Raw genomic sequence first — 26986 nt, forward strand, 5'->3', positions numbered from 1 at the left:
ATATAATTTAATTTATTGAAAAATAGCTATTCAAAGATAAGTGCAGGCTCTACGAAGTAGTGGTTGTTTGAGGTACATACATATAATGAATAATTTTTTCAGATCTGTTGCAATAACAATGTATATGATAACATGTTTTCCCATATCAAAACCTGAACCAGTCCTTATTCATATGCCATTTGGTGTATCACTGTTGTCCCTGATGTGAATTTGGTCTGAGTCTGTGGGGTTGTTACTTGTGTTCACCTTCTCATCCACCGTTGGTGCTGTGCTACGGATGCAGGTCCCTGAATTGATGAGGCGTCCAGGCCCGGCTCCCTGAGAGAGGGCGTAAGAGGAACGGCGAAGAGATGTTCCTCTTCTGAACTGTGACTTCAACTCCACCGGCTGTTGGGATACACTGTGGACCTATATCACAACCAGGTGAGAGTGACGTCAGTGACCATTTACTGTTAAAACTGCTTTTGTTTTTTGAGAAACATGAGTAACTTGGTGAATGGGAAACAACTCATCGCATCTCAGATTAAAAAAAAAAAAAAAATAGGGTTGGCACACAAGTTTAGCCTCAAAACCTAGACGAGTTGGAGAAGCACCTACAGCAATGCCACCATAACTGCCAGATGCAACCAGCAGAGATTTGAATATATTTGTTTGTAAAGTATAGTACAAGTTTTCTTTTTCTAGATGTCTGTGCAGTACAGTTTTCTTTAAGAGGCATAGAATAATGTAATGGTGTTGTAAGTGAGCATTGTGGCTTATTAAATGTAATAAGGAAACAATAAACAGGACAATAACTCCAAACTTCACAATTTAAACTCTCTTATTTAGAACAACAACAATTAAAAGCAGCCAGGTGGCTTAAAGACAATATTATATAATATTAAATGAATGTACCAGCGGAAGCTGTGGCTATTCAGATGGTTAATGTTTTGGCATGGAGTTTGTTAGGTCCACCTCTAGTAACTGAATTTAAGACCAATAAGTAACCACTGTCACATTCAATTTCTCATGTTTATAACAAACCAAATTTCATAAATATCAGTTCAGAATGAGGTGAGATACCGTCTATTTAGCAGTGAAGTCTGCATCTCTCACTTGTTTACCAGCAAACCTTCAATGATTCAATACAGCGGCTGTGCAGATGCATAGCAGGGACATCAGTGCAACTTCTTTGGTGACATACAGGAGTCACCAATGAGGCACAGACAAGATGGCAGGGATTTATTAGTCCCGTACTGTGCCTAACTTTAGTGGATCGAACTGACCTGCAGATGCTCCGGTTTAAGATGAAAAGAAACTTCTCAATAGATGTCAATTTTTGAGCCATGACTAAGGCCAAACTCTACAACAGGCAGTAGGTAAGTATTTTTGTAGCTTAGCAGCTGTTGATGACTTGCTGCCCCTACCGGCTGGTTAAGTGGAGTGAGAACGCATTAGTCAGTATAAAACAAAGCAGTCAATGAAATAGGTTTACAACATTTTAAAAAATTTTGAATCACGACTTTCATGAAAGTTCCTTGAACATACAGTCATAAATGTGCACAAAAACATTAGGATGATGGATCCAGTAGTATAGGAGATAAGCTGTAGATAGACGCCTGGCGGACATGAACATAAACTGTCAATAGCTGTGAGTACATTTTCCTGTCAGAACCCAGTAGGATGAACACAGCTGGAATATCACTGACAAAAATACTACACATATTATGTAAGGGGTGGATTTTTCTCCAAAATACCTGAGTGAGACGGCTGTAGGCTGTTTGGAGGCATTTTAGGATCTATAAGTCTTCAATAGTTTGGTTGAGATGGATGTACAGAAGCTAACTTTCTGTGTGCCTTGTTGTCCCAAAAATTTGAGCAGATATCTTATTTTACTGACATTAAGGCGAGTGCAAAATGTTTTATTTTCAGTTTTAGTTTTGACCTATTCCTTTGTAAATTGATACTGCACCGCTTTCTCTTACTGTCTTAATTATCTTTTACTTTTTCATTCAGACGTCTCACCTTGTGTTTGTCATGGTAGGTGAGGATGACATTGACAGCATGGGCAGTCACAGAGGGAAGAACAGCCGTCCAGGAAGTAAGCAGAGCTGTGAGCCACACAACTGGATCCACAAAGGCCTTATCAGACGTACCTGATGGAAAACACACACAGAGCAATCAAACCTGTCCACAGGCATGATGACAAAAAAACACAGCATTAATCATTAAAATGCACGCATCGTCTTGTTGTATGTTGTTATCTGCTGTTGTTTTGATATTATTTGTCTCCATGTGAATCATATCCAGCAGTTCCTGCAGTAATGGATGTTGAAATGGACTCAGCCAGAAGCAACATGGCTCAAGTAACACTGAGATGAGTAGTATACGAATAAAGTATACCAATAAAGATATAGTCGCTGGGTGCTCTCTGAAACAGGCGGCCGCTGTGGGTGATTCTAGTACAGATGAAGAACAACAGCAAAGACACAATCACAGCTGCTACGCTGAACTTCGTCCAGTATCTGGTCACCAACACAATCTGAAAGACCAACAGAAACACTATAATCAGAGTACAAATGTACATGTGGATATATAATACTACTATCAGTAAAAAATGGATATAAAAATGACAAAACAACAAAACTTAATATTTCATTCAAACATTTCTGTGCTATAAATACAATGGTAAAGAGAATAGAACACAAGTTTAATGATAGAACAGAACAGGAAAGACAATAATAGAAAAGAGAACGGAAAAGCACAGAGCTCAACAGAACACAACTGAATAGAACTCATTTAAACCGAATAGAACGGAAAGAACAGAACAAAAAAGGATAAGCAGAGAGAATAAGAATAGAATCAAACAAAACCAAACAGAATAGCATTGACAGAATGGAATACAACTGAACAGAACAGACAGGAATATAATAAAATAGTACAGACAAGAAAAGAACAGAACAAACAAGGATAGCGTCGACAATGATGAAATAGAATAGAACAGAGTATAGTAGAAGAGAACAAAGCAGAATAGAATAATATAGAACCAAAACAAACCTGACAGAATGACAGAATGAAAAAAAAAACTAAAAAGAAGAGACAGGAATAGAATAAAATAGTGCAGACAAGAAAAGAGTAGAACAAATGAGGACAGAACAGACAAGAATAGAGTAGAACACAGCAGAGAAGAACAGAGCAGAGCAGAACGGACAAAAAAAGAAAAGAACTTTATCATCCACTAAGGTATAAAATAGTCTCTGGCCCATCTGACACCCTTTCAAAATAAAAGAGCAGGAGATATGAAGGTTCCTCTGTGATACACAGAACCTCCTTGCCCTCTGATTATAAAGAGTCTGCAACTGGCCTTCTAACTGGTTGACTGGCCGCCACATGAATTACACCAGCTTGCTCCAGTATTTATGGTCCAGGTTACCAAGCCAGGCTGCGAACACTTTTGTTTTAATCATCCAATACTTCATAAATACAGATGAACTTTCTTAATAGTCCAACCTGAGAACTAATCAATTTAATAAATTATTTACTCATTCATTATAATTTGCTTAATTCTTGGCTACTGCAGCTGTACTTTTCCCTAAATATGATAAAAGGTAGAGTTAATACTTTGGTGTATATAGTTACACAAGCTCATCTTGTTTTTTGCTAGATTTTGAAGTAATTGGGAGTAATAGTTCTGTCAAATGTACAGTTGTAACGTGTACTGTAATACCATATGACACCAATAGTTCATGATCATTTCATAGAAGGTGCAATACTTTCTGATTAGGTAATAATAATAATTGGTAACATTTCTCTTGTATTCATTTTATATTTATTTTTGACTTGTGACTTGTGATCCTGACCTCAATGGTGGCAGTGAACGTGGCCGCCATAGCGACAGTGACTGCCATGGTCTGGAAGTCAAAGGCTGTGTTGTAGAAGACTCCATACGGGATAAAGAAGAGAACAAGCGATGCATAGACAGCATACAGGAGTGACAAGAGCAGCATGAGTGGGCTAGACAACTCCTGTCTCTGTCCAGCCTTGTACAGCTCCGGCCATCTCAGGCTGCCTTCTGCACTCACGTCCTACAGCACAGAGAGGCAAGATGAAGAATTATGACTCAAAATTTAAGTATCTTACTGTGAAAATGAACTGATGCCAAGTGGCAAAAAAAAACTGTCTCACCTGTTCAAAGAAGGCCACAAGCATAATTGGGGTCGCTGTGTAGAAGACAGTGTAGAGAGCGATGAACCATGTCTCATACAGAGACTGCGAGACAGGAATAGACAGTGCAATAAATGTTTAACCTCAGTTCATGGCGTACAAATGTAAGTGAATTTAATTCATGTATATCTAACCTGAGCACTGAAGCCATTGAAGAAACCAAACCATATGTGCACAAGAGCAAAGCTGCAGGTCTTAAACAGAAAGTAGCGCAAGAAGAGGGAAATACGTCTGTAGGACCAGCGCCCATGGACCAGCAGCAGCCTCTGCAGAAATCTGAACTGGGAAAATGCAAAGTCTGCATTCTGCACTGCCTGACCTCCCTCCACTCCCGCTATTCCAACACCGACATGAGCCGCTGGTGTTGAGGAAGGATAGAGAAGGGAAGGAAAAAGAAGAAGAAAATTAAAAAAACATTAAGGTTTTTAGAAATACAAACAAACATTGTGTTTGCCATCTTTTCATTAAACTTGACTTACTCTTAATCATGTTTACATCGTTAGCACCATCCCCGATCGACATAGTGACTGAGCTGGTGTGTTTCCTGACCAATGTGACGATGTCAGCCTTCTGTCCGGGTGTTACACGACAGCACAACACAGACTGACACTGTTCTGCCAGCCTCACGAACTCTGCGCCCCATTCTGGCCTCTGGTCAAACTCTGCCTGGATTACAACACCATCAAACAACTCAGTCTAGGTTATATTCATATAAAATGCCCCATAGTACCCTCTCATGAACCTTTGCTTAGGGGTGGCAGAAAGTCTCTGTTTGACAGCTTTGACACCTCATGGCAGTAATCTTATTTAAGGCATTTTAGTTGCACCAGTATATATTTTTAAAGCTGCTATAATCAATATGATTACAGTAAAAATTGGTCAGATGATTATGTGTAATATAAAGAGGATCGTTTGTAGTGAAAACCCCACAGAAAATTGCTATGAAAAGAAAAAGTAAGTGTCCGAGCAAGAGGCCGTTGGACAGAAGTAAATGTCAGACTGGCTTTTAGTTGAAGAAAGCTTTGTAAAATAAAAGGCTACAAGACCAACGACGAGCTGGCCATTTTGCTGTTGGACTAGCATGTACTCTTAGCTGGCTTGTTACGTCTTGTGTCGTTGCAATAGTTTCAGATCATAAGAAATGTAACACACATGCCAGGTGGATGTGTGTTACATTTCTTATGATAGTATAGAGCTGTCCATATTCACAGCAGTGTACAAGTGAATTGCTCTTTGAAACTGGGGGTGACCAATCACCAAAAAAAAAAAAAAACACTGAATCTTACACAATGTTGCTTTAAGAAAAACTGATTCATGTCTAAAACTAAGTGACACCCAATTACAATGTAAACGGACATTGAGCCACTCAGCCACAGTGTTTCATGATCAGGAGTCATGTGTAAACTACATAAGCTCCCTGTATGTACAGTGTTTACCAGCTCAGGTCCAGTTAGGACCACAGCGGTCTTTGCTCCAGCACTCTTCTTGTCTACAGCCCACACCTCTGTTTGTCTTTCCTTAAAGAAACTGACCCCTGGGTCTGGGGACTGGAGTATCTGTCTGCAGGGGAAAACACACAAAGATCAATGACATGGTGTGAGTGTGTGCATATGTGTGTTTGTGTATTTTTATCATTGCTAACCTCAGCTCCTGCCATTCCAGTAATCTGGTATCAGGATCCAGTAGTTTGCAAGAATATCCAATATTCACTGCCGTCTCTGCAAGGACAAAGAATAATGAACAGAAAACACACTGAGACTTTATTTTCATGTAGCTAGAGCGCAGCATTTAAACTGGTGCCATCCTCACCTCGTGCTACAGTCACAATACCTTTTTTGTCCCCTGTCAGTACCCATACTTTAAGCCCAGCCTGCTGAAGCAGAGAAATAGTCTCAGGAACGCCCTCCTGAAGCCGGTCCTCTATTGCTGTCACCCCCAGAAGCTAAAAAACATGAAATTTAAACATTATTTTTTATCACTGCTATGAAATTCCCGCTTTATTAGATAGTAGCATGACTGTAACAAGCAGACAAAGAGGTGATATTAATGATGTTTAACCTCATAAAAGCATAGGATTAAAAGTATTTTTTCTTAAAGAACTACTTTGTGCTCCACAAATATGAATATAATTCATTGAGGGAAAGGTAAAGGGCAAAAACAACTTAACACAATCTTTATTTGAAGAGTTATCTCTGTCAATTATCAGGTATACCAGTGTATATGGAGGACAGGCAATAAATATGTAAAAATTACAATGAAGAAGAGCCCACCTGCAGCTCTCTCTCCATCTGATCATATAACTCTTCCAGTGCTGCATCGCGATCGCAGGTCGCCATGGCAGCAGACTGGGCCAGAGTTTTACTCCACTGCTCCCATGATGCCTCAGGAACAGATCGAACCGCAACACACAAAGTCCTCAGACAGGCCTGAGCAAACAGCTGGCAGAAGATAAGTTAACACATTATTTGATAGGCTGCACATTATTTACTGAGTGATCGTTCAGGCAGAAGTGAAGAATTGACAAAGAAAACATGAGATAAACACTTCAGGCATGCTTCAACTATCTCAGCAGGACTTCAGTGGGAGATTGCGGGCCTTTCTTGAAGACTCTATTGATCATTGATCAAGAACTTTCAACTGGTCCATAACTGCACTGAGATGCTCAAGACAGTGTGTAAAATCTCTGATGATAAGACAGACAATTGATAACATTGATGGAATATATACAAAGGTGTTCTTAAAGTCCATACAATACGTATACGGATGCTTTCCATTAAATTTCGTTTAGATGTTTATGATCCCAAGGGGATAAAATCCTATCAATTTTTGGTCTGTTTATATCTATAGTTTGCAGTTTTACTGCTTTAATATTGACAATGTTTACTGCAGTAACACTACTGTGTGCATGGAAACGTTTAAAATGATTAAAAGCAGCCTCTCTAATCATTCAATCATCTCTTAAATGCCAAGCAGAGCAAGCTTTTTGAGTGACTGTGTCGTACTTAAGTGTGTGTTTTCTTTAAAGATGTATTTAATGATTAGGGAGGCTGCTTTTAGTAATTAACATAGTAATGTTTCCATGTGTGCTGTAATGGCAGAGCAGTAAAACTGCTGTGCCTCATGCATAAATGCTCACACAGTGTCTCTCTTAGTTCACCGCTTCAACTTGCTGAAATTGCCATCCCAATAGCAATACCCCTGGTTTCATTCATGTTATGACCAAAACTCAGCTAGAATTAGTTAAGAGACTTTGTGTTAAGAACCTTTGTGCCTTACTTAGTGCCCAGATTATGCATCATTTAAATAGCAAAGTGGACTTGGACATGCCCTAACTGCACTTGTGCCACGGGCTGTAGACTATACACTATGGATCATCTAAATACAGCTCTTAACCTTGTTAGTTTATCACAACCCTAAAGAGAGCAAAAGAGTAAGTAAACTGTGTGTGATTTTGAACTGTGCAATACAGAAATGAATACAGAAATGCTCAACAACAGCGCACAATAATGGTTCAGTAGACACTCCAGTTCACCTCCAAGGCTGCTTCCGTCCTTTCCTGATATGTACAGTCCTTCTGCAGTCTCTCCATGATCACTATGTCTGCCCCTTTACAGTACAGCTTTAACCCACCCTCCGGCTCCCGCACTGAGAGAAAAAAACAAAACCAGTATAGATAATTTATCCAGAAAAGAAGCTGACATGGGAGGACTTGACATAAGAGAAAAAGAGTGAGGTGACTGTAAAAGATTACAAGAGATAATTAGACTGAAGATATGTTGTTAATGTGTATTTTGATGGCTACTCTCACCCAGTACAGACATGCGCCTTCTCTGGCTGGTAAAATCGAGCAGAGCGAGCAGCTGATACTGGCGCGTGACACCCAGCTCGGAGACAACGATGAAGTCTCTTGTCCTGTAAAGAAAGACCCAGCCCAGTTCCCTGGCTGCACCAACTAGAGCTTCCTCATCTGGGGACGCAGCCTGGTAAACTGGAGCCTCTGGAGGAATGCGGTCAACACACAAAGTGGAGGTAAACATGTCATCCTCTGGGAACAGCCAATTGTGCCAGTAAGTAACTTTATCCATATTATTATATCAGAGTTAGACAAGTGATATAGGTCTTGGGCGATAACCGAGAAAAGTGCATCATCCTTTCAAGTTTAGTTAACATGTGACAGAAAGTGGCTGAAATTACATATACAGGTTATATAACCTTTAATTTTAGCACCGCCAAATTTCATGAAGAACTAAACCAGTGTTTTCTTAAAAATAACCTGAGACTTAGCAGTTTTATTAGGTCTAAATCAAAATGGAACTACTTTGAATCACAAAGATGCAACACAAACACACACAAAGACGCAACCTTCGTTCCACTCTGCCATGACGGTGTGACATAGAGACAGCGCTGTGAGGAACTGTGTGCTGACTGGACACTGCTGTCCTCTGAGCTTCTCCACCAGGCGTGGCACCGACATGAACAGACCACCGCAGGAGAACCGATTCCAGCTCAAGTCCATGGGCTGCACACAAACAGGAAAGGAATAGTAGGAAGATATCCCGCCGAATGTTACCATTATACAAGAATTACTAGAATACTGAATTATTACTGAATAATTCCTTTAGAAAGGCCAGATGTGAAAAAAATTCCAAGCCACCGGAACTTTATACTTCCTATGTCTGTAAAGTTAGGAATTTAAATGTGTGTTTTTTTCACAATTGAAAAAGAAGCATGATGTATAAAAAAGACAGAATCCTAGACAAAAGCATCTTATTGTTTAAATAAACAACTTAAAAATCATGTTGCATTCAGTTTGATTCTCCTGAATTCCCTCCCTTAAAAATCTCTGTGCTTAATAATAGACATAGCAGATGACAAACATAGAATGTTAGCAGATTATTTAAATAAATCACTATGATATACATTTTTCATGTTTATAAATAATCAGAGGGTTAGATTTTACCCATGGTTTGCCAGCTGAATAGGTCTGTTGCAACTGTGGCTAACATGTATAGAGTCTAATGCTGAATGCAGCAGAAATTGGGACATAAAAACAGAGGCACATGGACAAGAAAATATTTATCCTGTTGGATGTTTAGTAAACACTGTTGAATTAGTTTGGAAATATACACAGACAAGGTTAAGAAAGAACAAAGAGCAGTTCAAAGATGAAGATTTGAGAGAAAATATATTGTACCTCTGTGTCCTCTGCCCTGACTGAAGCATCGCCTGTGAAGATAGAGACATTATTACATTTAATGACTTGCTAAAAGAATTGAAATTGAGATACAGACCATGAAGAAAGAAAGAAAAAAAAAGACAAACGTGGGCTGAACCAGGAAGTGACTCAGACATTCAACATATGGTTGATGTGATCTTGACAAGGTTTCTGTTACAGCTTGTCTTCAGTGGGCAGAGCCAGTGTTAAATATTTATGAGTAGATGGACTGGTGGCTGTCGGATATGAGCATGTTAAGTGTCTCCTGTTGCCTCATCCAAGGTTCACGTGAAGTCACGTCCCCAGAGGGATCTTTGTTCCACTGTAATCCAGAGAGGGAATGTTGCTCTCTTGTGAATATCAAACCGTGTTACGTAAATTAATATTACAGGAAGCAAATTACTGCGTTGATTTAACAGGATTCAGTCCTGTAACTTGACACGTCTTTGGACACAGGCTGAATTGCTGGACAATCAAGTCCCAAACAAGTTCTCCTGGATGAACACACATATGAAAAGTGTCTCGCTGCCATCACTCCTTGCTTCACTTTTCAAGATTTCAATCTATTCAGCAATTATATACTGTCTGTTGATATTTTAATATTTTTTCTACAAAATTGTTTAAGGCTATGTGATTAATAATGGCCGACCATTAACAGGCTGTTCTTAATGAGTTTCTAATTAAAGGATGAAAGTTGTCTTACCTCGGTAGTTACCAAGATTACTTCCTGTTTAAATATCTATCTTGCATTTAAGTTTCACACTGACACACTTGTCAGCAAGCTTGTCAGATTGGATACTTGTACATAAACAGAGCTCATTTACAACAATTAAAACAGCTTAATGTCCTGCAAAGATGCATTTAAGAGCAGGACAAAAAGGCAATGTGATTTGTTGGAATGACTAGAACATTAATTTCCAGCTACCTGCACAGTGTGGCACCAGATAGATCCTTTTTTTCTTTCTAATAATGAGAAATGCTGGTTGTTGTTTTCTTCTAAGAAAGACAATTAAAATATCACAAAGATTTTTTTATTTGGAAAATTAGTTTACCATGTGTCAAATCACGAGATGGTTTGAGGTTATTGTTACCATAGATCTCCCCAGCGATGCAGCATTGTCTGAAGAGCAGACGGTTCTGGGTTAGTGTCCCAGTTTTGTCACTCAGCAGGTATCCCACTTGGCCGAGCTCCTCACTCAGCGAAGTATTCCTGGCCTGGGCCGGTCTGTCTGCCTGATGCCAATACATCGCCATATCCCAGCCAATAAACAGGCTGTGGACTGTGTGAATCATCTCAAACCTGTGGACACACACAAACACTGACGTGGCATACACATAACAACAAGTATATTTCCACCTTCTTTCCTTCCCTCATATGAGCATAGTGTTGTAGATACAACCAGGGTTATTATAATTAACTAAAGCTAAAAACTAAAGCGAGGTGTAAAATAACACTTTTCTTAACTGAAATAAAAATAAAAACTAGATATTATTCTAGATTGTATTTTCTGTTTACATTAATGGCCATGTATGATTGAACATTACTGACAGTTGTAACAGTCTAGAAATTGTTCTTCTTTGCCTCACACTGATGCAAAAATACATTTACCAGTGATCATCTGACTGTATATCAGCCCAGTGATGAAATAAATGACCGTTTTAAGTTTTAAGATATGAACCGAAGTAAAAACAGTGATTGTCCAGTTCAGAGAAAGAGTTTCTCTGACATCAAGTGACTAAATTCATCGATGTGTTTGGGGTGCCCTGGTAGTTTTTTAATGTGTCATCTCTTCTCTGTCTCCCTTCAGCTGTATTATCAAATAAAAGCACAAAAAAGAAAATAAATACGAAATAATTAATGTGTCACAGTAATCCCTTTGAATTTGGGGTCCAATATATTTCTGATCAGAAATCAGATGAATAGGGTCTAAAAACTAGTGAAAAATTCAAAACTACCATAACTCCGGACAAAACTAACGTGATGTAGAGAGCGATGGGCATGGCTGGGCTGAGCAGGATGATGTAGCTCCAGATGATGAGGAACCCTGTGTAGACAGGGTTACCGTTGACCACGAGAGGAGATAGGAACCCTGGGTGGCTCATGACCCAACTCGAAAACACGCCGCTACCAATACCAAGAAGCAGAGCAGCCAGGAGAACAGACAGGACTATCTATAGAGATCGAGAACACAGACAAACATAGTTTATAATAACTCCACAAGATGCTTCACACTTGTCATCCCCCTGCCCTTTACCCCACTCACCCCGATCACAACTCTGTTGAAAACTTTCTCTGTCTGAGTCGTCTTCACTCTCAGTTTCCCGCAGTTCCTCAGGATCTTACTGTCCGCGCCTGGTTACAGAACAGACAACTATTAAATGCTATCGCTGTGGCGGCCTGGCTGAGCGAAGTTGGGAGTCCATCCTGCAGCCAGAGGGTGAAAGTTCAAGCCCTCGTGTCAGTGAGTATCTGCTGACGTGCCCTTGAGCAAGATGCTGAATCCCAACCAGTTCCGGGGGTGTCTGACCCAGCTGCCAAGAGGTCAGTGGGAAGAGAGAATTTCCCTCGCAGGGATCAATAAAGTATCACATTATGTTTTCCAGTGATGTTGTCTCATTCTCACATAGAGTGCTGAAGGACGGTGAACTCAGCTGCATGTGTAAAAATGACAAACACTGTGTCTAGGGCTAAATTTTCAAACTGGTTATGGATAGAAACTAATTCCAACTTACTGCAACAATATGTCAACCTTGATTGTGTTTAATTCAAAGTAGGCTGTGTCAAGTGCGTGTCAGGGGGGCTGGAGTTATAATCGGGCTGAACTGAGTTCACACCGATAGACAGGCTCTGATGAACGGTATAAAACCCATCTCTGGAAGAATTTGATCGATTGATCTGCTTTACCAGAAGTGAAAGGGTCACAGCAGTGAGACCCATGACACCTCCGCCTGCCTGGTCCAGTAATATCCAATCAATGATCACTTAACAGACAGGAGGAGCCAGACGGTAAAAGACCCACATTTAAGACACAGCTGCACGACTTAAGTACCGTCCATAATTAGCAGTATAATGTATTCCACTTAATAAAATTTATCATTGAAACAAGCGGAGGACACAGTAGAAGGGGAAATGAGGATATGTGGTGGACACAAAAAGATTTTGCAACTGTTTTATCTTTGTTATCATCCACCTCCACAGGGCATAGATCCAGGGTTTATACACATTTTCCATTTCAAAATGTCATACTTTTCCAGAATCAAATGTCCAGACTTCTCGTTTGATGTTTCAGACCGAATTTGACATCTGAGAACAAACAGCTACATGTTTATTATATAATAAATTGTTTTAAAGCTAGGTACTGTAGGGTACCTGCTCCTCCCCCATGTTGAACAATTTTATACAAAGTTTGCATCTAGCTTTCTTTTCCAATTTGGAGTCATTAGCAAGTCTGACTTTATATTTGGAAGCAAGCCAGATGTTCCACTGTCAAACATCTCGGCCCAGAGTGAAAGTAAACTAATCAGTGCTACCTAAATACATATTATTTTCCATTACCATATTTACTAAATACTACTATATTACTGTTGTTTAATCTGTTTTATTAGTGAGATCCAAAAACTAGTTGAAAATTAGTTTTCACAACACGTTTGTGCAGCTTTGTTTACTTTGTGTCCATGGAAACGATGATGAACGTAGCCATGAAGGTTTGGTTTCCTTATATGGTCCATTTACTTTTCTGATAACTACATTACTGCCTCACTCATAAATGTTCAGACAAGCTTAATCTTTGATTATTTGCATTTTCTTTCAAACTAATTTGGCGGCAGATGTCTGGATTTGGTAGTTGTACGGCACTTGGGGTGGAGCTGTTGTACTGTGTGGAGGCAGTTTTGTGTAGGGGTGTGTGCTCAGTTGCATTCTGCTTGTATGATTTATTTCAAGAAATCCTAAATTTTACATTTTAGAGAGTAGAATAGGGGCAAGAGTCTGAAAACACAATCATTTCTCCATGCTCTTATCCTTTTTTCATGTTCATCCAGACTTGGAAATGATGACAATCAAATTCCATACTTTTCTATTTTGTGTATCACAGGTGCTTCTCAACCTGTTTGCCTCTGTTTCACTTTTAGACTCAACGGGCCAGTTTTACAGTGCCTAAAACCCATTTTATGAACAAAAACAGTATCATCCTACCCCTCACCTTACCCTTAACACCTTATCGGCATAGAAATTCCGTAGAAATCAATGCTGATATCCTTTTTTCAAAACTGAATAAATTCCTCTACATGTACCAGTGTATATGGTCAAGCCGTAGGCGAACTCTGTGTTGCGTAGGACTGTTCCCCTCAGGAGGATGTGCTCATTGTCCAGCAGGAAACACTCTCCTCTCCAGTGCAGCTGGCCTCTGAAGGTGTACAGACGATTGTTGGGCTCCTCACAGAGCACCACACCTGTGGAATGAAAGGTTATATTTTCTCTTGCTTAAAAGGACAAATATGCAATTCTGTTAAAAGTCTCCTCATGTATTTTTTGCTCTACTTTAAAATGAGCTGAATTTGCATTTAAAAAACATTTATTCACCATCAAAGGCAGCAAGCGCTTCCTCTGAGGGGTGAGAGGTCAGCTCGTTGTGTGTAGCACTGAGCGCCTGCCGGTACTTGAGGTTAGTCTCTCTGTATGAAAAAAAACCACATATCAACACCAAACAGTTGATCCATTCATCAGAAATAATAATGAGACGTCAAGGCAGTGTGCAGTTGGTGTAGAAAGAGTTATGCAATATTAATTTATTTGCTTGAGGAGATTTCCATATTTTTTTAGCAGTGCAGAGAAATGAACTGTATCTTTTTTTTTCTGTAATGTATAGAACGATTAAAAGGACTTTCCTCTGCAATAAACTGCAAAGAACTTTCAAATCTCTAACTGGTTTTAATCTGATAACAAAAAGACAAAATCACAGTCCACAAACTGATGCCATTCTTTCACAGATCCCGTATCTGACCCAAAATGTATAGCACAACTTTTACCCTTCTGTGTGCTACAAAACCCTGCAGACAGGGCAGCTCTGACTGTTCCAGAGTTATTTAATGATTTTAGACGTTTAATGGTGACCAAGTTTCTGCAATAAAGGCCCTATGCTACAGAAATGCCCAAAGAGCTCGGGCCTCTAAAATTAATATCACCTTTAAAATCACATCTTAAAACTTATGAATTATATTCCTGCTATTACTTCCACTCTTATATATCTTATAACACATTCATATTTTTATGTTGTGGTACTTCTTTGGTCACTGTTTTTACTTGTTTTAATATTTTGCATGAAACACACCATTTCTACTACAAATTATATAATCAGTGTCAGGGCAACTGTGGTAACTGGATAGTAGTGTAACTATTTGGGTCATGTAGTTTAGATAGTTAATTACAAATTACAAATTTATGGTATTCTCATTGCATTTTATTTGCCATACAGTATGGCACAAAGACACAGCTCATGATTAAGATCATGTGTTTTGCAACCAAGATGTCTGAATACTATGGATTTCTCGAGAAGTACAGCATTTTCCTGATCCCACTTCGACAACTGGTCTGCTCTCCTTAAAACACAACACACAACAAGTGAGGATTGGCTTGCCCTGGTCCCTAAACCAAACACACCTACACTTTACACAGTGTCACTTCAGTTGTACCTCCTTGTTAAAATATGAGAATCCCATCTCCAAACAAAAATGTAGTTGAACTACTTTTTTAAAGTAGTATTAGTTTTGATGAGCTAAATGTTTTGAGAGTAGTTAAGATGTAATTTAGCTAGTTGTGATTATTAAGTATATAATAGTTTTGTAAATGACTGTTTGAAAATAGTTTCCCCGACACTGAAAATCTTAAATGACAAACATTTTCATTTTCATTGTTTATTATTCAGCACAATGAGACTGACTGTTTCTTACCCATCAATATCTGCTGTTTCCACATAACACAAACTGTGAGGCTCTGAACTACACAGGAGGAGAAGGTCAGCCTGAGAGAAAATACAAAATTTAAAAGTGTGAAGGCTCAGTAGAAAGTTACAGGAAAAACAAAGCTACAGAGCTTTTATTCAAATATGTCAAACTTGAGCTGCATGCTGACATGCTGGAACGCCTTGCTCTATGAAAATACTTCCCTTTAGCGTTGGTAAACTAATTAATGCAATTACGACTTGAAAATCTCACAGGGATGACTTGGTCTTTGCGGATCCGCAGCACATCTCCGACAAACAGATCCTTCCACTGTGCTGTGCTGAAACTGAGACAGAAGATGAACAAGGAGATAGAAATGGAGGAAAATAATCAATGGCTTTCATGTGCTGAAAGTTCAATTAATTGCTGGCCACAAAACGCCTAAATATTTGCACCCTGTACTTGGAATAAAAGTACATCTTGATAATCTAGTCCCTTGGAAAAATTTAAAGCCATGTTAAAAGTCCATGTAACTGACAAATGCAAATGCTATACTTGAGCTGGATTAAGTATCTTCATTGTGTGCTTGATGTTTTTATTTCCTATCTGTCATGTTTTTATTTCTATTTAAACTGTAACTGGTCTACTGTCTTGGCCAAGTCTCCCTCAGAAAAAGGAATTTCTTGGCAAGGGACTTCCTGGTTAAATAAATAAAAAATGCAGTGCTTTCATATTAAAAATGCATTCAGTAATACAAATGTCAAGAAAATCCAGAATCAATTTTTAAAATACAGGACTGAAATTTCACAAAATGATTGTACAGAACTACATGTATGTTATCAATGTTCTCTAATGCTTGTGTGGAGCAAGCCTATATTTTCAACCAGGATAAGTTCAGCAACACTTGCTTAGAAATACTGGCAACACTTTATAACAATCATCATTAAAAAATGTTAAACAAATCATTACATTTTTAATTAAACAGTTTATAGTTATTTTACTGTTAACAAACATTCAAATAATGTTTAAATATACTTGAAAAACATTTATTGAGCAATTAAGTGAAGTTTTATCAATATCAGTTGCAACTTTATAATTGCCAGCCAAATGTTGTTTACAGATGCATTATTCAGGGTTTATTAATCATTTAGTATCATAAACATTAGTACAGATTTTATAATGACCATTCAGCTAATGTTTATACACAACACCTTCTCACTCCTAACTTATCAAATATGATCTTATATTGGTCAGTGGCCCTCTACGATTCAAATTATGAGGCAGTAGGTACCCCTCCAGTGTCAGTTTTGCACATGTAGGGCTCTGCAGTCAAACTAGCAAAAATCACTAAGATAGGTTTACGAAAAGATCATGCTTTAGGTTAAAATAAGTATATTAATTAATATAATGTAGCGTAATGCAGCCCAACGCAATGCAAAGCAAAGCAACGTTGCGTATATACATAGTTTACATACATAAGTACATAAAGTATTCATCAGCTGCAACTTTGTAATAGCTATTCAAATAGTGTGTTTATGGATGGTTTACAAACAAATCATTTACCATAAACAATGTATATAAAATCTAATCTAATATCTAGAATAAATAAATATGTGGTCCATCTTTCTCTGTCATGAAGGTTTAAAAATCATTTGGTAATCATTAACAAATACTACATATAATATGCTAAATGTTATAATGTGTGCAACAATAAACTGTTAGTTTACTAATCCAAAGGCATAATATGAAATTTTGTCTTTAAAAACACTGTATAATTCCTTTTTAATCATCACCACTATCAGTGTGTAGTGGTGGGTGTGTCTGCCCTCTGCCTGTCTCCTTTTTTTTTTTTTTTTTTAACTTTTTTATTTTGCTATGCACAGACATTTTACCAACCCATAACACTGGCATGTGATGTCCTCGTGTCTGTCTTTTTTTTTTTTTCTTAAGATTATTTTTTTGGGCTTTTGCCTTTATTTGTATAGGGACAGCTGAAGATATGACAGAAAAGGAGGTAGAGAGAGGGGGAATGACATGCAGTAAATGGGCCACAGGCAGGAATCGAACCAGCGACCACTGCAGAGGACCAACGGTTTCAGAGTCTTTCTGATGTGTTTACAAACAGCTTGAAAAAATCCTACTGATTCCACCTATAATAAGAATGTCATTTTGATTGTCTTATCAGTGATTATACAATATATAATTTCTAAATTAATAATTTTATATTACACAAACCAATGATAAAAAAACATGATTATATCATTACTAACAATTAATAAAGAATTATGTCATTGTTTGTTAGCAGCTAAAGTTATGTCCATCACTGCTAAAAAAAACAATGCGCTATTATTCTTTTTTTCAGCATTTCTCATGCAGTTTCCACACTTTGAAGGTTATTTCTTAAAGTAGTCTATTCATCCTCAGGGAAAAGCATATCAGCTGGAATGTAACGGTCTCGGAAACAGACTGTCTCTGAAGACAGGAGAAGATGCCATCACGAGGCTGGTCATAGGCCACACATGTAGGCCACACTGTGTTTTCGTGCTGCTCTAATGCACGAAGGGACCAAAGAGGGATTCACACATTCACACTTCATTAGAGCTTCATTAGAGGGCTGTTTCAACCCAGAACTGGAAACTGAATCCTGAGAGAATAACCCGTTGTCTTTGTCCTCACCTCTGGGAGATGAGCACATCACAGGGTCGGGAGTTAATCTGAGAGTCGCTGCGTCTCCTCGTCTGGGCCAGAAAGACGAACCAAAAAAAGAGACCAAGAGGAGGAGGAGAAAAGAGATGGATTAGAGAAGCGTGACAAGGAGGGGAAAAAAGAGTGATGGACAGGGAGCGTGCGAGAGGGAGTGAGGGTGGCCATGAAAGGTTGAACGGGAGAACGAAGAAAGGAGAAACGCCATTACGAGGCTCTACAGTGACACCAGCTAGGAGATTTACACCCTCCACTAAATGATTAGTCAATAGAGAGGGGTCAAGCAAGCGTTTCACCCAGAGCTGTTAACGACCGTAACTCAGTGATGCACTTAACCAGAGAATTCTCCATGCAAAACACCACGCCTGCATTTAAAAGGGAAAGCTTTAATGATAGGAGGGAAAATTAATGCTACTGGGATGACTGGTTTTGTCAGTGCAGAGAGGACAAGGAGTCAATGAGGACAATGAAGGGGAAAAAGGAGTGTGCGCATGCTTAAGTGTCAGGTGCATAAATGCAACGCGTGAGGCCAGCCATATATTTGTATGGAAGCTCATGCATTTGTATGTGAGCTTCCAGCTGAGTGTGAGGGGGGACTATGGAGTGACTGGTGGTCTCACCATGTCGTTGGCGAGGTCTTTGAGCCCTCTGACAGAAAGTACGGTGAACAGCGGGATGATAGTGATGTACCAGGGTATAGATGAGATGGCAGGGACACACTGGAATCCATGGATACATGACAAGTATGGATACACAGAAAAGGAAAAGAAAACTGTCAGACATACTGTATAAAGCGCATGCACAAATGCCTCAAAATCCTAAATACGACTGAAAAATATAGACTAAACCTGTGGTTCTCAATTTTGTCTCTGAGGTGAGGATCCATTATAAATAGAGATGTACTGAAGTACTGATGTAGCCTTTTTTTTAAAAAACTAATTATGTGAATATTTTTTACTAGTTATGTGAATGAACAACACAAGAGAAATAATTTAGAAAGGTATTTAGATGTATTCAAACTCAAAAAAGATTTGTTCATTTAAAATTAAATTTACATTTTCAAATTCTCCTTTAAAAAGACTCATTCAAAGAATTGGATTGGTGTTGTTTATTTCCCTATGGACACACATGGGGCATGCAAGAAGATGGCAAAGGAACAAAACAAAAAGAAAAACTGTGAGACATTCTGCTTTTGATTTTGATTATTTTTTGATTCAGTTCATTTAGATTATTTTTTGATTTCTAATTGTGATACCCCTAATGTCAACACAAAACACTCATGTAGAGACAGTTTGATTAATATGTGTCAGTTGTCAACAAGTTATTTAATCCTAACTGATGCAGTGAGTAGCTTCTCTTAAACAATCAGGTCAGAAGACGTATCCTATGGTCATGAAAAAAGATGTTACTCTATTTCAGAAGGGTCAAATTATTGGCCTGTATCAAGCAAAGAAAACAACTAAGGAGATTACTGAAACTACTAAAACTGGGTTAAGAACTGTCCAGTGCATTATTAAAACCTGGAAGGATAGTGGTGAACCATAAAGTAGAATATACATTTGTAGTCATTTGTGGTAGTGCTGACCAGACTCTTAATTAAGTGACGTCCAGGGGTTACTCCCAGCTACCTCCAGCCCCCTGCTGATTTGTCAACTTGATTATCATGTACCAAGCTGTATTCCCCCCACGCTGTGTAGATGTAGATGCCCTCCCTCTTCCCTCCTTTCCTCCCTTCCTTTTGTTTCATTTGCAATTTCATTCAGTCTGATCACTGCTTACCCATCCTTTGATCACTGCTAGTTACCTACTGCCCAATCACAGCCCTGGTTCAATCTATAAAAGCATCTGACTTCCTTTTCTCTGGGTCAACTCACTGACTCAAATTTGCTCCGTCTGTCAAGTTCACCATTGTGCCAGCACACTTTATTAAACACGCCAGTACAGCAAACTCAGAACAAGACTGGGATTAATTTTTCTTCAACAATATGGTGCCGTGACCCAGTCTATGGAGACTCTCCTTCACTGCCTTAGAATCTGACTCTGTCTTCAGTTCATTTGGGTCCACGTACCCCACTGTGAGAAGATGCCTCCTCCACCATGCACCAACCAAAGCCGGCAAGAACCCCCTCCACCCTGTGGGTCCTTTTCCTCATTGCTTACAGAGCCACAGAACGTCCACTGCATCCCTGGGAAGAACCTACTCCCCTGAAGCATCACAGGCTCAAGTCCAGAAGCAGACATTGAAAAGAGGGGCACTGCAGGCTCAAGCCCAGAAGAAGATGTTCAAGAGCCACAGACGCTAGAGGAACAGAGGAACTACACAGGCCCAAGAGGCCCAGAAGCAGAAAGTAAACACCAGCAGTCATTAGTGGAGCAGGCAAAAAGCCTCAGTGGGATATACATTACAAACAAAGAGACCTGCCGACACCAAAAATGAGACCTTTCTTCATATCAAAAAGGGAAGACACCTGAAGTACATGGACCACAGCCCTCGAACAGGAAAAAATGGAAGCTGATAATAGCCCAAACCCGACAAACTGTTATGTATGCGGACTCATTTCACACAGCACAGCAAATTTAACTCCACCTATGATCAGAGTGCCCGTCTCAATTCATCAGAAACCAGACCAACACACTACAATCAGCTTATACAAACTGTGTTTCCTGCAACACTCCCAGCCCCCTGACTCTCATGATGGATCGAAAGAATAGTTAGGGGCACTGGTTTGATTAATCTTTGAATTTGCCCTACTTGGTTTTAGAATCCTGACTGTTATCAACCTCATGATCACCCGTCTCAAGAGCATTTACAAATCATTTAACACCAAAACAACTGAGCTCATGCAACTTAACCTTTCCTCCAATAGAAGGAGGAAGAAATGTGCTCAGAAAAAAAAACCCTTGAATGATCATGATTGGAGATCAGTTAAACGTTTGTTGAAAACAAATCATAAAAAAATCAACAGTAGAACTCACAGCTATGTTTAATAGTGAAAGTAAGAGCATTTCCACAAGCACAATGCAAAGAGAAGTCAAGGGATTGGGATTAAACAGCTGGGTAGCCTTAAGAAAACCACTTATCAGTAAGGCTAATCTAAAAAAAAAGCCTTCAGTTTGCTAGGGAGCATAAAGATTGGACTCTGGAGCAATGGAAAAATGTCATGTGGTCTACTGAGTCCAGATTTACCCTCTTCCAGAGTGATAGGTGCATCAGGGTAAGAAGAGAGGCCTAGTGCCTGCCGTACAAGCCTGTAGGGGCAGTGTTATGATCTGTGGTTGCTTCAGTTGCTCAGGTCGAAGTTCAGCAATGTTATGTGTCCAAAAAGGTCAGCTCACTACCTGAATATACTGAATGAGCAGGTTTTTCCATCAGTTTTTTTCTTCCCTGATGGCACGGGCATATTCCAAGATGACATCAGGCTCAAATAGTGAAAGAGTGGGTCAGGGAGCATGAGACATCATTTTCCCACATGGATTGGCCACCACAGAGTCCAGACCTTAACACCAATGAGCATCTTTGGGATGTGCTGGAGAAGACTTTACGCAGCCGTCTGACTCTCCCATCGTCAATAAAAGAGCTTGGCAAAAAATGAATGCAGCTCTGGACAGAAATAAATGTTGTGACATCACATAAGGTTACTGAAACGATGCCATGGCGAATGCATGCCGTAATCAAAGTACAGGCAGTCCAACAAAATATTACAGTGTGTGACTTTTTTTTGTTCAGACAGTGTATATACAGATGGACAACATGACATCTTTGCAAAAGTGAAGACAAAACATCTGGATCTCCCTCTGGTGGCTGGCTACAGCATAGTATAGGTCACTTCACTAGATAGAACGTGGACCAAACTAAAACATCAAAGTACGCGTCACAGTATTTTTTCACAAAAATAGTTTGTGTCAATTTAGGTAGTTTTTAATCAAACTTACGTGTGCTCAAGTGTCCATGTTTATGATAAGTTAAGTTTTATAAAAAGGGGTTTCACACTGTAATTGAACGCTTAGCCCGACTTGTGGTTGAGTCGGCTGGTTGTATGGGCGGGACCTCAATACCACAGCTCCAACCCTAGTCCCCCAGTGAAATTTAAAGTTTTTTTCAAAATACACAACTGACTATTAGCATCAAGGAGGGCTAATAATTTCATCCTGATCTGTAGTTTTTGCTTTTCAACCCTTCTATATAAACAGTAAAAAATGTATATTTATAATTCATATCTCAACAGCTCCTGGCTACCATTATATTAAGTACATTTCATGTAAAATAACAGTTTCAAGAAGATATCAGCATCATTACCATGACTTCAAGTTGTCTGCACATTCAAGAGCATCATATTTTTTCTCATAATCCATACAATTATACCTCTTTGGATACTGTAAACATGACACAGTAAGGACAAAAGCTGAAACATTAAAAGAAATCAAAACCTAGTCTGATTTTCTTGACTGAAAGAATGAGAGAACAGAGTGAGAAAGACCAGCAGAGCCTTCTTCTGACCTGCAACACCACCATGAGGAGGAAATAGAGATTGGCCACTCGTTGGAACTGTTCAAACAGCGTCAGGGGCAGGAAAGTCAGAGGGGAGTACTTGTAGCTGCGCACCAAATTGTCCTGGCAACAGACATGAGAGAGAAACAGAGAGAGAGAGGCACAAGGGAGACATACATGTGAACGCAGCAACCTGTGTCTCAATGCATCAGTGTGCCAACAGGTGTCAGGTTAGGTGTGGAGGGAAGGAAGCACGTGCACGAATGACTCACCGCGTATTGCCCCCAGTGGAAGCACAGAAAGGATTTCTTCTGTTTGTGTGTATGGAAGTGGCGGTTGTTTGCCCTCACCTCCCATGTGAGGCCTGTCAGACACACATTAGGCCGACTCTTAGCTCTCAGAGACCATTTATACACAATGATTTAATGTATCATTTACATCTGCAACAAGAGATGGATGTGTGTGTGTGTGTTACTGTTTATGTGTATTAATATACAAGTGTATATGGTGTGTACTGCTGTCAACCATATCTGAAAGGGATTCTTGCATCATTCAAAGAAGGCAAAACTGGTTTTGTATGAATTGTATTAAGGGAACGTTTTGAAAATTGCCTAAATATGATCTTACAATAAATGACAAGTAGACTAATGTAAAGGGATTTGTGAGGAAAAAGGGGTGAACCTCACACAAATTACAACAGAAAATCTGAAGGATGTTCATTACTCATAAAAAGTGTCATGTATAACATGTAGAAAGTTGTTTTATCACACTGTGGAGGCATGTTGTGTGCAGCATTCGAGTCCAAAACAAATTTCCCCATGGGGACAATAAACTATATCGTATCGTATCATAGTCCTAAGAGATCCAGTTGGGGGTTCAAAGATGTTTCTTACTTATACCCTCATACCACTTTTTTGCTTCCAAAGATAACAATTTGAATCAACACCACTAAATTAGTATATTATATCCATTTAGCTGTTGCCAATGATTAATAGAAATCCAAAAGAAAATTACTTAAATATCACTTAAAATAGGAATTCATCTTGTTTTCTTTCAAAATATTTGTGACAGCCAAATTGGCACCTCAGAGTTTTTTGAGGACTGTCATATCATATACATTTAAGGATCATTAATTTCCTTTTGCACATTCACTGTGATGCATCCAACTGCATGTCTCATGTAAAACACAGTTTCTGGTTGATTGTGGACAGAGCTGGACCCTTTGTGCGTCGCACCACACCAGGGGACAGGTATAAATCAGTTATGAACACGGGCAACAATGGGAAATATTGACATCACTAATCTCAGTATTGTTCAATACTTAACCCTGCTTGAAATTCTTAAGACTTTTGAAATGTGAAATCTGAATGCATCTCAGAAAAGACAGTGTGATAAAGAAACAGAGGAAAGCAGATGAAGAAAAGGGAAAATAAAAGGATGGAGATCAAAAAGACGTACCAGATTCAACACTTTCCTTGGCCATGATGCTGCTGAGACTCAGACGTTTGTAGACTCCGGTTATGCTACACAAGGGAGACAACAGAGTGAAATAGCTTCTTTTGTCCCCCCTCAAACAGGGTGGGAAATTGGCAGCAGCCACCAGCCAAATGCTGGTAAAGTATGACAGAGTGTCTACATTTATCAGCAAGTTAAATGTCAGACTTTCAAGATTTTTAAATTGCACCATTCAGTAAAATTTATGGCTAATTTTGCAATACAACTTAAGACCAAATGTTAAAATGTAAGCATACTCTTTTGAGTAAATACTTATGTTGCAGTTCAAAAATATGAGTGAGGCAAAATGACAAGACCTGATTGAGTTCAAACAACTTTTGTCATAACATGCTTATTAGCAAATACCTAAAAGACTGTAACAGGATAACAGAGGCACCTGAACCAGTCTTCATTTAATACTGATGTTTCTACATGACCTAAATCAGCAAATGTATGAGACCATCTGTGAGAAGACTGGCTGTTTCTAAATAGTTATTCTTAACACGTTCTACCAGGTTGAATTCTCCTTGAAATCAGATAAAACAAGCCCGTGTTTACATTTCCTCAGGCAAACCTGCAGTGAATAGGTGCAATAACTGGTTAAAAGGAAGAAGGAGGAGAAGGTTGCTGGTAGATTTCAGACACAAAATAATTATTTACTAAAGAGTAAAAGATGTATGCATTATTAGTTAACTTCCCACCACACACTTTAAGATTCATTGATCAGTCTTGTAACTCATTACACTGCTGTTGTCATGCTTACCGACACCACAACACAGCTCAATGTACACCACACACCTACACATTGTAGCGCTACAACCTTACCAAACCCCTGTTCACCACTTGATTATATGTAGAAAATGTAACCAAAGTGAATTTAAAACAAACCTAGGCTTGTTTTCTACATAATGCAATGCTGAAAAATATACCAACTCTTCTGTCTCCACTGGAATCTGCATGAGCAATCCTGGTGAGAGAGAACCGAAGCCGCTCAGATCCAAACATCTGCATCAAACCTGCAAACATTAATGTACAGATTCATAAGCACAACAACTATAATTAATGACCGTCACACTATATTTTACCTGTTGCTGAGTAATTAGTACATACAGCGCATTTGTCAACAAATTAATGAACACAGAGTGAAGGCAAAGAGGACATTCTGCACAGACTATTAATTAATCCTGTTTGTGAAGATGTCCATTTAAAATTATTGTAAAGAGAAATCATGAGCAGCAGCATAAACAACCCACACAACAACAAAAAGTCATGCATTTACCTACATTGTTTGCCAGCACTGTCTTTGGGCACTGTACAACCAGGTGACACAGCTGAGCCATCAATCACAAAGCCCCACTGACTGCGGCTAAAGATTTACATGATTGTTTTCATAACCATTCTTTAGCTGCTTTTCATAACACTCACCTGTTTCATCCATACCCCTCTCTCCCCTCTTTCTGCGTATCCTGCCGCAACCTGTTCCCGGCCCCGCCTTCCTGCTGCTCCCAGGTGAAGGCTCCGGTGTCACAGACTGTTGTCCCTGTGCACCTCACCTGAAGAGAGAAAAAGGGATGGAGGAGGGGCACTGAGGCTCAACCATATCAAATCACTGCTTTGTTTAACTCATTTTCTGCAGCTTTTAAACTGTAAAAACAAAAACATTTTAGTCTTTGAAAGGAAACTACCACAAACTAGGGTTCTAGACATATGAACATACTGGGTGAACCTTTTTTTTTAAACTAACCTAAATAGCTTCAATTTCCCAGCAAGTCTTTGTAAAAGTATGGTAATGTCGCTTTGCACCACACAACAGTGGGAGTATTGGTTTACAGGATTTGTGAAAGCAGTAAAAGCTTGGATTCAGACTCAGCATGCATGACAAACACCAAACTCCAGTTCACATTTACTGATCCCTCTACTGATACATTATTATTATACTTTAAATATAAATCATATCTGACTTAAATGTGCACAAACCTATACAACATGGATTGAATAAGTCTTGCCTCAAGTCTAGTGTAGGTTTGCATAATATAATATGAACTTAGTTGTTTTGTATGCTTAGTTGTTGCAGTGGCTGAATGGCTGCCTTGTGAATGAGCAAATATCTCTGAGTTAATTACAAAAACATTTAAAAAATGATATTTGCTTTAAGGTATGGGCTTTTTTTCTTTTGCTTTCATTTGTAGGATATGTGCCTTTAGTCTTCAGAAAGTCAGGTCAATACTTTCAGGTTAAAATGAAACATTTAATCAAAGGTTTAAAGGGACAGTTCAGATTTTCTGAAGTGGGACCGTACGAGGTAATTAATGATAGTCAGTGTGTTACAATTGGCATGCCCCCAGTATCACTACATTTAGAGATTTTCTCCTGTGTTCTGCAAGTTAAAATAACTGTTTTTTCCTATGGAGTTTGGTTAGGTTGAAGAGAGATATATGACTTGTATAACAGCAGTTTCCCGTCAGAAAAGGATGTCTGATGCCAAAATGAAGTGGTAAAAAGACTGTAAATATAACGTACTGTTAAGGTGACATTGATAAGTTTAGGTTGACCATTCTTAAATGGCTAAAATATGTTTTGCTGCTGTCCACGGCAGTTCACTGCTTAGCTTCAGTGCTAGTGCTCCTATATACTTATCAAAAAACTGAGGGCATGTCACACGCCATCTACTGTAGATAATTCAGGATTGATAAGCACCTCATACAAGTCAACATCAAATAATTGAAACTATTCACTTAAAACTGACAGTAGTTTTTCATTCATATGTTCTCAAAAAAGAGCATGTATTCATTCATAAAGTACTTCTATTTTGTTAAAGGTAATTACAATACAGTCACTCAGTTAAGAGAATGCTTCTCTGCTTCTCACATGGCTGATTTTTTTTTTTAATTAGTCTATATCTTTAGATAAAAGTCGAGCCATGCATTACTTATTCAAGGGCT

At 38.9% G+C, this 26986-nt stretch overlaps 1 protein-coding gene across 1 annotated transcript; it reads right to left on the reverse strand.

Moving 5' to 3' along the window:
• atp8b3 (ATPase phospholipid transporting 8B3) lies at positions 1 to 25054 on the reverse strand. Its single transcript, XM_084722951.1, has 28 exons — positions 24978 to 25054; positions 24009 to 24073; positions 22823 to 22914; positions 22560 to 22673; positions 18682 to 18780; positions 18035 to 18096; positions 15632 to 15704; positions 15368 to 15438; positions 14001 to 14092; positions 13712 to 13870; positions 11683 to 11771; positions 11397 to 11590; positions 10510 to 10718; positions 9398 to 9429; positions 8566 to 8722; positions 8012 to 8200; positions 7736 to 7848; positions 6474 to 6641; positions 6034 to 6145; positions 5846 to 5921; positions 5640 to 5763; positions 4683 to 4869; positions 4338 to 4561; positions 4165 to 4248; positions 3840 to 4064; positions 2383 to 2521; positions 2005 to 2135; positions 1 to 408 (listed from the first exon to the last, which is right to left on the reverse strand). The coding sequence occupies exons 1-28, from the start codon at positions 25001 to 25003 to the stop codon at positions 169 to 171; spliced, it is 3546 nt and encodes a 1181-aa protein (XP_084579077.1). The 5' UTR covers positions 25004 to 25054; the 3' UTR covers positions 1 to 168.
• Between the last annotated feature and the right edge of the window lie 1932 nt (positions 25055 to 26986).

Source organism: Lutjanus erythropterus, chromosome 7 (genome assembly GCF_056507025.1).
Source record: "Lutjanus erythropterus isolate fLutEry1 chromosome 7, fLutEry1.hap2, whole genome shotgun sequence".
NCBI lineage: Eukaryota > Metazoa > Chordata > Actinopteri > Lutjaniformes > Lutjanidae > Lutjanus > Lutjanus erythropterus.

Bases quoted from the DNA above. Each gene is read 5' to 3' on its own strand.
- atp8b3 (XM_084722951.1), bottom strand. From the start codon at position 25,003: ATGCAGATTCCAGTGGAGACAGAAGA. The intron at 11,772-13,711 runs GTACATGTAGAG...TTCTGTAACCAG, and splicing joins CGGCTTGACCATATACACTG to GCGCGGACAGTAAGATCCTG. The intron at 4,065-4,164 runs GTGAGACAGTTT...TCTGTGCTGTAG, and splicing joins TTGTGGCCTTCTTTGAACAG to GACGTGAGTGCAGAAGGCAG.